This window comes from Bombus terrestris, chromosome 4 (genome assembly GCF_910591885.1).
Source record: "Bombus terrestris chromosome 4, iyBomTerr1.2, whole genome shotgun sequence".
Taxonomy (NCBI): Eukaryota; Metazoa; Arthropoda; class Insecta; order Hymenoptera; family Apidae; genus Bombus; species Bombus terrestris.
Genome location: NC_063272.1, coordinates 514,702 through 527,599, shown reverse-complemented (window position 1 = coordinate 527,599; position 12,898 = coordinate 514,702). Strand labels below are relative to the sequence as shown.

Genomic DNA, 12,898 nt, shown 5'->3' with positions numbered 1-12,898 from the left:
ATAGTATGCGCATTATGGGTCTTTGGAGAAACTTTATCTTGCGAACAGTGTGGCAGAGAATGCGCCGAGAAATGTGGAACACGACAATTTCGTGCTTGTTGCTTCAACAATATGAAGAAAAGACAATTTGATCTTGGATTAAAATGGAGGATGAGACCACAGTTGTATACGAATTGGTTGTATCCGAATATCGACATGTACTGATTATTTGTCATATATTTTGTACTTCTATGCCGGTATGCTTCATCGAAACAAGAAAAGTGTTATGTACTCAGGGATAATTACTTTAATTATTGTTATAAATATTTTTATTTTGCAATGTCGTTGTTCTAAATAAGAATATTTAATGTACCATAATTTTCTTACGTTATCAAATGCAATAAATTAAATATATCGAACACTTTAAGTACACCGTTATTATTTTTTATTTTTTCTTAGAGCATGTTTAAAATATGTTAGGAAAATAAAAGATAATGAAAAACTCCCTTCATAAAAAATATAATATTTACTTTTATATTATTTTTACATTCGATATTAACATATATTCACATACACTGTATTTAAGCAATCCAATTTTTTATACGTTTTATTATTTTTTTTAATGGAATTGACTGCTTACTTCCATCAGAACAAATTTCCAACTTATCTAATAATCTTTTGCCTTTATTTCTAATCATATTCCATTTTAATTTATCCAAACCAGGATACGATTCTTTGTTTAGAAGTATCATTAAATCTGATATATTATTGATATCATCGAAAGTAATTAATCCTTTTGAGGTATTTTTTACTATTAAGTTTTTTAATTTTTTTTCGGAATTTTTCTTCCTCTTTTTAGTTACAAATTCATCTCTCAAATCATCGGAATAAGACTCTCGATTACTGCCCTTAATATATGCCGTATTTTCTTTCGTTTCTCCGATTTTTGTGAATTTTTTATGTTCCTTTCTATCAGCTATTGATGTATTTTGAATATATTTTAAATTAAAAGTATGACGATCTATAATTTCTACAAAAAATAAATTTTATAAATATATTATGTATAAATAATATTTCTTTTTATTATATGATTCGTAAATTTGCTTTTATACCTCCTACATCATCATTAGAAACAACATTTTTGATCTCACTTGGAACTGAAATATGTATAGCATTTTTATTTTCAACCGATGAAAATGTATTTTCAGATTTTGTTTCCTTGTTGTAATCTTGTATATCGCAATCTAGATTTTCATCTGAATCATATTCACGTGGGGTAATTAATTTAAACATTGTATTCTTTAATCCATAATCGCTGGGAATGCTATATAAATACAAATTTTTTAACTATAACAGTTTTGTATAATAATTTATTATATTTATTTTCTTTTACATGCCTTGATATAGGGTTATCTATCCATGGTACTGATAGCCATGATTTTAAGTCATTTGTAAGTTCGTACTCTTTGGGTAGCCAAGATAATCCAACAAATTCAAAAAAGTGTAGGTATTGGTATAAGTCGTTATACCATGTACATGTTTTCTTAACTAGATATCTTGACAAAATCCTGTAGCAAAATATACCAATATTCCATAGCTATAGTTTATAAATTTACACTATGTAATACAAAAATAACATACCATATTCTACTAACAACAGCGTATGCGATAATAGCAGTAGACCAGGCATGACCTAAATTTATTCTACATTTAAGAAAATATGCGGCATGTTTAGAGACTTCTTCCAAACGTAACATAAGCTTTGCAAAACCTTGTGTTTTAACCAAAACATATTCTACCATTTGTTTACTAGATAATGTAATATATTTTTCATCTATTTCAACATAGTTCTTCAAATTTTCATATTCCTTTTCAAGTGATAATGACAAATATTTGAGCAAAACTTTATTTATTTTAGACATTGATTTGACACCCTTGTCATTTCGAAATTTTCTTTTCATACGATAAATTAATCTGCTTAAAATTGCTGCTTCTTTGTGCAATAATTCTTGAGAAGTTATATCTTTTATAATTTTGTCCAGTGTTAATAGAAATGTAGATGCATCTAACAGTGACAAAAATAAAAAAATATCATGTACCTATTTATTAAATGGAAGATTATTCGCCTTTCGTATAAAAAATTTATATTACAACATTTTTTATTGTTTTATTTACAAACAGAATTAAACTTACCAAATTTATGACGTTCGATATGACAAGTTGCATTGGGAGGACGTTCTAATTGCATGCGATTCCATATTGCTTCCATGCTGATTAATTACTTTACTAGTACTAGTAAATTAATTATTTTACTTAGTACTAATTACAAAATAAGAACATAACCTCACTTCTTATTCATGTAAGAGAGAATGCACAAAGAACGCGCTAATACATTTTATTTATTTTTATTAATGCCTTATAATTTATAGTGTATAAATTGAAATAAAGCATATACGCTTAAATTTACATAAATGTAATATATATTCGTGCGAATACATGTATAGGCATACGCATGTAGCCAATGCTATCGACGACAATATACTGTTATTCCTCGAAAATCTGTAGGTGGAACAGGGGCAGGTCGAGACAATACAGGAGAACTTGGTGAAAGATCAAGAGGAAGTAATTTATATACACCACGATATCTGAAACCCCCTTGCACAATAGGGCGGTACATTAAATTTGTCCATGACCCGTGACGTTGTGGCGAATTTGCAGGTTGTTTAAATCTCCAATACACAATTAAAATACATTAATAAAGGCGCAAGTAATGAATGTATTACGTTATGTATGAAATCTCTATTATGTTCAGATTCAATAAATTATTATTAAATTCCTACCTGACACCTTTTATTGGTTCTATTTTTCGTAAATATGGTTGATTAGTTCTTTGTTGAACAATATTTAATAAAGGCCAGTTACATGTCGTTACCATGCAACCGATTCTATTAAAATGATCTAGTGGACAGAGATCACATATTCTTTTATCCATCATAAATCACTTATAAATTTAAAAATTAGCAAAGATTTATTAATTCTAAAAATTAGTTGAATAGCGCGGTTATCTTGAGCGAAAGGGCTGAATATTGTTATAATAACATTTGTTTTATATTTATTTATATATGAAATGTATACTAATATTTATATACAACACGAAGTTCAGATCAAACATCATTAACACTGGACAATAAATGTTTTATTCGTGAGGTAATTATCTTCGAAGGACTGATTGGGATTGGAGTGTAAAATATGCGAAATATGGTTCAACAAGCATATGATAAACACGGATAACACCTGATTGTTCCAACGTAAAATAATCCACCAGTGATAACAGGTGCCCTGAAGACAGGACCGGCTTCATAAGGAGCTGGAACTGGTTTAGGTATAGGTGCACAGGTAATGCACGGGTGACCTGTGCAGGGTGGACAAACGAAAGGGCGTGGGACGCAAGGTAAGAGCGAAGGTCGAGGCGGGCATGGCATGCAGGTGACTGGCATAGGTGGACAACAATTAGGTTTTGATTCTAATTTGCATGGTGGAGTAGGACACGCATAGCAGCAAACAGATTGAGGCGCGTACGATATAGAACAAGGTGGGCATTGTGGATCCATTGGTGGACAGCAACCGCAACTAAAACAATATTTAAGTTGACCGTTATTGCATTCATCAAATGATAAAATACTTCACCTTTTCGATCATACCTTTCGATCATCTGTTTTAAATCGTTTTTCCCATAAGGTCGTTCACATTTTGTCATTACCGACATTTGACTCGACAATGTAATTTGCAATTACACAACTACAAATTTTATTAATCTTATTAAAATAAAAGTCTGAAGTTTGGTATTAAAATAATAGAAAGGTGTTGATAGACGATTAATAATCTTTGCAAATATAGACAAATTCAATTATTACGTGAAAGTAAATAGTTTATAGTTAATGTATTTTATTCATATATTCATTATATAAATTTATTAACGACGCTGGTGTTCGTGGAGTGATTATAGCCAATGCTGCTTTAAAATGCTCTTTAGTGATTATAGTAGCATTTAAATCTTCTTCGAGTGCTTTTATAGCAGCTTCGTGACAAATTGCTTGGATTTCTGCTCCAGAATATCCTTCTGTAAGATCAACTAGATCTTGAATATGTACATCTTCGGCGATTGGCATATTTCTTAATTTTATATCGAAAATCTCTTGTCTGGCTTCATAATCAGGTAATGCCACGTATATTATCCTATCTAAACGACCAGGACGAAGAAGTGCCTGTGAAAAAGCAACATTTTAATTAATAAACATCTTTGATAAATATAGTTGTTTTTTAAAATGTAACTAACTTTATCAATTTTATCCGGTCGGTTAGTTGCTGCCACTAAAGTAACGCTGCCTAACGCAGTAACTCCATCCAGTTCTGTTAATAATTGTGCTAGAACTCGCTCTTGCACGTTGCTTCCGGCACTTGATGAAGAACCTCTTTCACTTCCTAGTGCATCAATTTCATCAATAAATACTATTGAAGGTGATACTTGTCTTGCTTTTCGAAATACCTCTCTTACGGCTTTTTCGGATTCACCGACCCATTTTGAAAATAATTCTGGTCCCTAAAAACATTGTATTTTTTATCCCTGTTTTTTTTTTTTTGATTGGAAAAGTTTTAAATTTAACTTTAATATGCCTAACCTTTATGTTTAAAAAATTTACTTTACTTTCTGTTGCAAGAGCTTTTGCAATCATTGTTTTAGAACAACCTGGTGGACCAAACATTAAAACACCTTTAGGTGGTGTTATACCCATCCTGAGAAACACTTCGGGATGGCGCAGTGGCCACTCAACAGCTTGTTTTAATTTTAATTTTAGGTCTTTTTGACCTCCTATATCCGACCATTGGATGTTCGGTACTTCTATTAAAACTTCTTTCATAGCTGATGGCTTTGTGACAGTTAAAGCGTGTTCAAAGTTTGATATTGTTACTTTTAATGAAAGATCAGTGTTAGTTTTCTGTTGACATTTCACAGAATTCAGAACTGCTTGGGAACATAAACCATATAAATCGGCGCCGACAAATCCATGAGTAACAAAAGCAATATTTTGTATATCTTCTAAGGATAAAGTGTTCGGTATTTTTGATAACATTTTTTTAAATATTTCTGCGCGCATATTGGTAGTAGGTACATGAATTTCGAATTCTTTGTCTATTCTACCAGGTCTTCTAAGAGAATTATCTACAAGATCCAATTTCGAAGTTGTGGCAAGTATTACTACATTATCATTTGCATTTTGTATTCCATCAAAGAGCGCAGTCAATTGAGAAAGTATTCTTCTTTCGTGATCTGTACTCGAAGTACTCCTTTTAGGGCATAAACTATCAATTTCTTCTATTAGAATAATGCTTGGAGCTTTATCTTTAGCTTCCATGAAAATATCTTGCAATTTTTTCTCTGTTTCGCCTAAAGATTTGCTATAAATATCTGAACTGTAAATAGTGGTAGAATTAATATTATATTGCGATATCAAGGCATTGGCGATAGCAGATTTGCCAACACCAGAAGTGCCATATAATAATATTCCTTTACTAATGTAAAAATTTCCAATACTTTGGTACAGACCAAGGCCAATATCAAGAACATCTTTGATATCTTCTATTACGTTATCATATCCTCCAATATCTTGTATTTTAAATTTAGATTTTTTATATTCCTCTTTTTCTTTTTCTTGCTCTTCATTTAAAATTGTCCATTTTGTGTTGTACAGTGCTTTATACAATTTGGTATTACGCGTTTCATCTGTTATGCTCAATTGTTTAAACTGTTCAGATAACTTAACATTTTCACAATCATCTGATGTAACTTTGACAATCTTATAAACTAATTTCTTGCCATAAAAAGGCACACTGAATTTATTACCTATAGTAAATACTTTTTGCTCGTTATGATTCTTAAGTATTATGTTAAGTTCTGTGGTTGCTTCTGGCGATATATGTTTCCCAACGCTACAGATTACAAATTCCTTGGCAATATCGACAGAAGAATTTAATTTTTCGATTTTAACATAACCTCGGAGGTTATTTAATTCTATTGCTGTAAAAAATATATGGGTAGAAAAATTTATATATAGATTTTGGAAGATTCAATAAGAGATTTTACCATGTTTTGTTAACGAAACACTTGTTAAACTTTTATCCTTAGTCGGCCAAGCAGTTTTAACAACTTTACTTTCTCCAGCAATTACAAGAACACAATCCCCTATCGCAATTTCACATAATTGCAAAGCAGATTGCGATATAAATACCATATCATCCAACGCTCTTACATGAATATTTTTTGGCTGTTCTATGCAAAGAAACACTTATATAAAATTGGTTCAAACAATAGTAAATATAAGAGCATATATACCTAATAGATTATACGTTTCTACGGTACTATATAATATATCACCGTAAATGAAATTATGATTCCATGTTACAAGATTAGGTGGACAATTAGTGTTATGTACTTCTAGATCCTTTAGTGTCAAGATGCTCTGACATGTTTCACATGTCATCCAAGGAGAAAGACTTTTCCTCCCACTTTCTTTTCCTTTTGGTATCATTCTGAAACGATAGAAATAATTGGCTGGACATAATTCATAAAACGTTTCCACTCTACTATCTTTTGACATAGTCTTTTGAAAAATGTTTTATTGATAGTACTAAATACGTATTCAGCTGGGAGAACATAACCTCTAAATCACATACAAATGTTTTGTATCAAATGCAGTAAAAGAAGTTTGTGTAAAATGCGTACAAATTTACACAATTATTCTCAATCTGCAATTTTTAGTATCAAAATCAATATAAAAATATAAAAATCCATAGAAATATTTACAGAGAAATGCCGTCCGCCATGATAACATGTCCTTGCTCGGCATGCAACACCTAGACTATATACATATACATAAATTCTAATAAGTGGATGATGGCAATGGTTAACAAATAAAGTATTCAATGATGATACACGAACAACATATTCATTTTGAATGACGTCATAGACATTATTCCGATATATATAATGTAAAATATTCATTTCATTTATAAGTGGAAAGGTATTACTTTAACATTAGAGATTTTAATTATTTTTTCAGCGCAGCTAAACAAAGTTAGATCATACTTTTTAATTTCATGAATTAACCCGTAAATAAATAAAAATATCCTACTTAAAGAAGCTAGTATAGTATAATTTCAAAGATAAAGTTAGTAATCGACAAATAATAACAAGAAATTTCGAAAATATACATAAAGTGTTCACGAGGATCTTCAAACATATTCAGTAAAAATGTATTCTTCTATCGAATGTAATAAATTCTATCCTATGGTAAAGAAATATGCGGAGTAAAGGATGTACGATTCTTCCTTCTCTCAGCTTCTTCTCCTTTTTTAGTTTCGAATATCATCATCCCAATATATCGAGCTCGTAAAATTCTCGTGGATGAATATAAGAGATAAGACAGGGATGGGATATCGCGATCACAGGTTTGGGGGAGCTGAGGAGGCTTATGGCTTATTGGTTCAATCTAACCGTTACATTACCGAATAATTTAAAATTGATCGCGTTTTATAAAACAGGTAATCCATTTTATCAATGTTATTTTATCAATGCAAATTGTATGTTGGTTTGAAAATTTGCTGATGAAACTTTTATTGATAGAGGGAAATTGGTCGTGTGGAATGTAGAGGTTCAGATGCAGACGAGATGAATCAGGTTCGGTGGAGCATAAAATCAGCAGCATCAGGCGCATCAGGGATCGTGGCAGGCAAGAGGCAAAAGACCGATGGATGGACGGGCCAGCCGTCACGAAGCGGGCCGACGTTCCCGTACCAAACGAGATTAATAGAGATCCGCCTGTCAGCCGGACGCCTCTCCGTCTGAGCGAGATCCAGTGGCTTCCAGACGGCCAGTCTTCTCGCAGATCGCAACCTGCGTGGGCAACAACCGATCGTGATCGATCGCACGGTGCGTCCTCTCTGGACTACCGCTTTGCATGTCGTGTGCGTGCGAGTCCAAGAGTATTCCGTGTACCACGAATCTTCTAGTCATCCGCGCGCGGGTATATATAGAGTAATGAGATAACAACCACTGTGACAAATTAGCACAATTTCGTCTACGCGGCGTTCACACCTACGTCTAGAGAATATCATTAAATTCTGTACGCATTTTTCAAACGGCAAACAACTCGTGCATCCTCGATACACAAACTCGTTTCCGAATCACGCCATCCCGTCTCGGTAAATCTTATTCGACCGATTTACGTCCATCGTTATTCGTACCGATGCGAATACAAATCACGAGGGGTCAGTGGGCCGTATTCGGTGGCTTCACGTTAGTTTGCCTCGCCAATTTACGATTAGGTAGGCACCGCATCGCACTTTTTCATTCTGATTCGTCCTCTCTGCTCCTTTCTCTTTTTATCAAGTTTTCCGCGATGTATTCAATGCTTGTATATTTCAATCGACTCTTACAAGTTACTTTTGTTAGCATGTAAAATAGTAACGTTTTCAAAGAAGCACGATTGTTTGATATCTGCATATCGGGGTTGTTTCTGTTTCAGCCATCGGCGACCAGAATGAAGGGAACGAAGGTAGGACACACAGGGAAGAGGTTCGACAACATGTATGCTGCGCCAGACACGAGAAAATGATCGATGTTGGATACGGTAAGCGAATTTAAGAAAAAGTATGTATGTAAATTCTGGCTGATGTCAGGACGGAGCATACGGACAGAGATGCACAGAAGATTGCGGAGCGATATAACGTTGAAAAGAGATTCGGCGAGAAGTTGCGTAATTTTAGCAACCGGCTAAATGTAAGTTACGTTCCCTCGTTTCACTCTTGCCGCCCCATATTCATGAGTGGTAAACGCTGGTGGCCTTGTCGCTAGATCCGATCCGGTAAATTAATATCGGGTGTTCAATCAATTGACGCCGATCGAGAGGATGAAGCATCCGGTGACGGTGTTGTCGTGTGCCCATGATCAAAAGATTTGACCGATTTATCATTGCGAGCTATCGCATTAAAATAGCGCGGGAATCGTCGAACCGATCGCGATTCGATCTCATTACTTGATTTTGTCACAGAGAGAGAGAGAGAGAGAGATCAATTGCCGCTTGTAGATCGGAGGCGATCAAAGGAACGAGTCTGTGATTCGTGGAATGTTAATGCCCCTCACGGACGAATAATTAAGGTTTCGCCGAAGCGGCCGGTTCCGCGAAACGATCGAAGGAACAACCACCCTTCTAGACGCCATCAATTGACAATTAAATGATTTTGTTGACCGATGTCTGGTATCCTCGGCTGACGCTTAAATCATTGCTATGCCCAACGTCGCATCATCTTTCTACCTCCGATTACCTGAAAAGACCAGACCGGCAACGATTATTCGACCGATTGATCGGCCGTTCACGCGATAGTTTGCTATTTCAAGTAGATCTCTAAATAATACCATTTATAGGAACAAACACGGAAAAGTGGCAGTGAAGTAGCCGAAGGTTCACGGTAATGTGAATCACCGAAGAATCAGCGCATTCCGTGTCCCACGCGTTCGCGCCAAAAATAGCACGGTTACACTATAGACGGTTCTACCCTCTTCTTATATCTTGTCAACTTGTTTAATGTGATACGAGTCGTAAATTTTGTACGATGATCGCGAGCATTACAGAGCGGCGCCATCGGATTTACTCGCGTCTTATTTTTCGCGAGCCAACTCCACGGCACGCAGTCAACAACACCATCCTACCGGTCTACTGAAATTTCATTGAACCTCCCTGGCCGCACTTTATTGCTAACGCTAATCCCCTTTTTCGACAGTATCTTTGATTTTTATTTTCTCAGGAATATCGGGCGAAATTATCCAAATTGATGCAGGCCACTGTCGTAAACTGTGTCCGCGACACGTGTTGGATGATCCAGGAGATGCGAGTCGGCCCATTGTACAGGTAAATATTTTTTCATCCAGTTTTACTTATCAGAATTTCGGCTCAGAAAAGAATGCAGGGTTACAGAGGTACACGGATGTATGTAATGCATGACTCATGCGCGGCCGCAGGATGCACCTGGTACAAAAATCTTTTTAGGTGATCCCTGTCTTGGCGCAACGGGTTTGCGACAAAAAACGCGTCGCCATTGCGGAGTTTATCGAACCGGTCGTGAAACTGTCGAATTCCTCGACCCGGAATCCTTTAAAATTCAACGTCATGGTCACGCTTATTTTACGATTAAAAAGAGAAGGAAAGGATTGCCGAACTCGCGACATCTTTGAAAAGTCAGGAACGCGTATATAGCGAAGGAACCGATCTAAGTTCGAAAAACCGAGATCGGACGTCGTGGAATTCTGTTCGGGTAGTCGAGCGGCGTGTCGAAGAAAAAAGAAAGGACGAGGCGAAAAGACTGAATTCGCAAATAAAAAAAAAAAAATATCGCGATATACGTTGCCACGGCAGGTTACGTATGCCAAGGGCTATACGAAGGGCGAAAAAGGCAGGAACATCATGTAGATTTATGACGCATGGGATCGACCAATCCGCCAGCTGGAATGCGGCCACGCCAGCACCGCGCGATCGTACGATCCACGCGACTTTTACGGCGTGTACACCCCACACTGTATCGAGAACCGCGTATCTTCGTCGATGATCATCGTACCCCTTCTATACATACGTACATACCTTACACATTCTATTCTCCAAAATTCATCGACAATCGTATCGCGACTAAACGATCATCGCGTGTTTCTACTTCGTTTCCATACGAATCGCGACTGTTGCCTCGAGTCCGGCAGTGTTAAAACGGCAGTGGACTCTAATTAGCATGGTAAACGAACGTGTCGTAATAATTCGCGAATAATTCGAGAACGACCCTTCTTGGGGAGAAAGCTATTTTCGTCACGTGATGCAACCCGATCGGTGGTTTACGATCTTGCAGCACCCACGCTGCAGGAGAGAAACAGGCTTGAGAAGAAAAAATGTTGCACGCGATATGCAGAAAGAAGAGGATGTGTTTTGCGTCCTTGGAAGGTCGCATCGAGCCGGGTCACCGCTCCGGCGCCAGCTTGGCCAGCTACTAAATCCCGAATCGTGTTCCTGGGATCTTGAGGATGGATGTACCTGAGAACAGAATTTATTAGAAAATATTCTTAGCCAGAAATATCACCGGGGGTACAAACGAGAGAAGAAAATGGGTAGAGGCACCGATGCCTTTGCACGAACAAAGATAACGGTCGATGTTATCCCGCAGCGAGAATAATTAAATGGCCCGCGTGTCGCGAAAGAACTCGAGTACCAAAGAAAACGTCCGAACGAGAGATAACGAGGCGCGCGAATATTATAAATTCCTCCGTGGACACCATCGATACTTTCTCGCTTGGCAAACGTACGACGAAATAAAGTACGAATTCTGTGAAGTCGCGTGCTCGCTTTGCTCATTCAACATCTGTATCGATAAAATGTTCCCCCGTGTGATACATGACCAACCATTCTAGAAGCGTGTTCTCCTTCCTTACCAGCGGCAACATTTCATCCGATCCGATTAAAATATCCGAGTTTCCGTTTCGCTCGTGTTCAACGTAACTCATTTGCACTTTTTCTTCTTTCAGAGATGTTTCCCGGAATCGCATTGTCGTCCAAGGGCGGCGAAATTGGAGAGGGTGTCAACGATTCAAGGTGTTCGTGTTATCGAAGTCACAGAAGCTTGCGAATGCACGCCTGATTCGTCCTGTAGGCGAGAATCCTTCACGCATCTCGTACATTCTGGCACTCCTCACCAAGCCGTGATCGATGTCGGAGTATGTATGGGTCACTGTGCTAAAGGTATATAATTCTCTTTCGTTCGATACCATTCGCCCGTAATTCTTATCGATAATCGTCGATGCGTCTTTTGAAAGATCTTGGATGCAAACCGGTGAGGAACAGTACGGTTAGCATCAAAGGACCGAATGGTATGTGAAATTTCCTACGTTCCTAGTAGATAACATAATTTCACTCGAGATAGATGTACTTATTACGTTACATTTTAGGGGACGAAGTGTACCAAGTGATTGAGAAATGTGGCTGTGCTGGAACATGCCACAAAATGGACCACATGGAGACCGTTTTAGATTTCAGCGAAGTGGAAATTAAGGATGGTACAAACACGACGGATGTTAGGCCAGTCGTTCGGGTAAATTTCCTACCACGCGATCTCACATACCGCTATGATCGTATTATAATTTATCGTTGACTTTGTATTTGCGCAAATAGCAAATTAACGTCGGACAATGCGTTGGGACGTGTCCAGGAAACGAGACGGAAATGTGTCTTTTGAGAGACAAAAAAGAGCCATCGAGATGCTTGGCGGGTCTGTACTCGAAGCAACATACTTGTACACCCGCCAGATTCAAAGTTCACGAATACAGGTATTCGGGGATGCAGGTTAATCATCGACGATGCGAATACAATTAAACATACATCGGTGTGGTTTTTCGTTTATTTCAGGACACGTCGTGGATCGAAGAGAGAAATTATTCAAATTACCCAATGTGCCTGTGTCTGAATAAAATAGAGAGGACCGTGAGATGTCTGTTCGATCCAACGGGCCAATGGAACAGACTTGTAGAAACATTCAAGCTATTTTATGCGTCGCGTAAATACAAAGTACCATTTCGATGTTCCTACATGCACCGTGTATTGGTATGATAAATAAACGTACAATGACTTTCTAGAAAACGTCAACTGGCTACCTAAAACTAGTCCACGCTCATCGTGTTCCATCCGATTCGTTCGCCGTTCTCAATCGTCGTATTAAATGATTCCGCAAGTTTCACGGTAATCGAGTCGATTCTTTGAGAAATGTCTAACAAGTTTAGAATTGGTTCCAGCTTGGAACTGGTGGTATTGTTAATTCGTCTTACGACGTAGGA

At 36.9% G+C, this 12,898-nt stretch overlaps 4 protein-coding genes and 1 long non-coding RNA gene across 8 annotated transcripts; 1 reads left to right on the top strand and 4 right to left on the bottom strand.

Moving 5' to 3' along the window:
• Window positions 1-486: 486 nt before the first annotated feature.
• Window positions 487-2,508, bottom strand: LOC100651468. 2 transcript variants are annotated; one of them, XM_020867755.2, is made up of 5 exons: window positions 2,173-2,508; window positions 1,621-2,078; window positions 1,377-1,547; window positions 1,092-1,303; window positions 487-1,009 (listed from the first exon to the last, which is right to left on the bottom strand). In XM_020867755.2, the coding sequence occupies exons 1-5, from the start codon at window positions 2,203-2,205 to the stop codon at window positions 561-563; spliced, it is 1,323 nt and encodes a 440-aa protein (XP_020723414.2). In that variant the 5' UTR covers window positions 2,206-2,508; the 3' UTR covers window positions 487-560. The 2 variants fall into 2 exon arrangements, with proteins under 2 accessions (XP_020723414.2, XP_020723413.2); XM_020867754.2 differs by having other exon boundaries at window positions 1,621-2,044.
• Window positions 2,509-3,063: 555 nt separating this feature from the next.
• On the bottom strand, window positions 3,064-3,890 carry LOC105666765 (keratin-associated protein 16-1-like). Its single transcript, XM_012318813.2, has 2 exons — window positions 3,681-3,890; window positions 3,064-3,609 (listed from the first exon to the last, which is right to left on the bottom strand). The coding sequence occupies exons 1-2, from the start codon at window positions 3,743-3,745 to the stop codon at window positions 3,243-3,245; spliced, it is 432 nt and encodes a 143-aa protein (XP_012174203.2). The 5' UTR covers window positions 3,746-3,890; the 3' UTR covers window positions 3,064-3,242.
• A 14-nt stretch (window positions 3,891-3,904) lies between these two features.
• On the bottom strand, window positions 3,905-6,996 carry LOC105665610 (ATPase family protein 2 homolog). Of its 2 annotated transcripts, XM_012318716.3 has the most exons (6): window positions 6,842-6,996; window positions 6,371-6,567; window positions 6,122-6,307; window positions 4,659-6,055; window positions 4,316-4,579; window positions 3,905-4,244 (listed from the first exon to the last, which is right to left on the bottom strand). In XM_012318716.3, the coding sequence occupies exons 1-6, from the start codon at window positions 6,859-6,861 to the stop codon at window positions 3,915-3,917; spliced, it is 2,394 nt and encodes a 797-aa protein (XP_012174106.2). In that variant the 5' UTR covers window positions 6,862-6,996; the 3' UTR covers window positions 3,905-3,914. The 2 variants fall into 2 exon arrangements, with proteins under 2 accessions (XP_012174106.2, XP_012174107.2); XM_012318717.3 differs by lacking the exon at window positions 6,842-6,996 and having other exon boundaries at window positions 6,122-6,302; window positions 6,371-6,508.
• A 755-nt stretch (window positions 6,997-7,751) lies between these two features.
• Window positions 7,752-12,704, top strand: LOC100651350. 2 transcript variants are annotated; one of them, XM_012318714.3, is made up of 8 exons: window positions 7,752-7,966; window positions 8,562-8,666; window positions 9,841-9,944; window positions 11,597-11,810; window positions 11,885-11,938; window positions 12,017-12,159; window positions 12,240-12,394; window positions 12,474-12,704. In XM_012318714.3, exons 1-8 carry the CDS (start codon window positions 7,789-7,791, stop codon window positions 12,529-12,531), a joined length of 1,011 nt encoding a protein of 336 aa, XP_012174104.1. In that variant the 5' UTR covers window positions 7,752-7,788; the 3' UTR covers window positions 12,532-12,704. The 2 variants fall into 2 exon arrangements, with proteins under 2 accessions (XP_012174104.1, XP_012174105.1); XM_012318715.3 differs by having other exon boundaries at window positions 7,857-8,361.
• Window positions 9,965-11,641, bottom strand: LOC125384850. Its single transcript, XR_007223659.1, has 2 exons — window positions 11,504-11,641; window positions 9,965-11,108 (listed from the first exon to the last, which is right to left on the bottom strand). It is a non-coding gene; the product is annotated as an uncharacterized LOC125384850 (long non-coding RNA).
• Window positions 12,705-12,898: the final 194 nt, after the last annotated feature.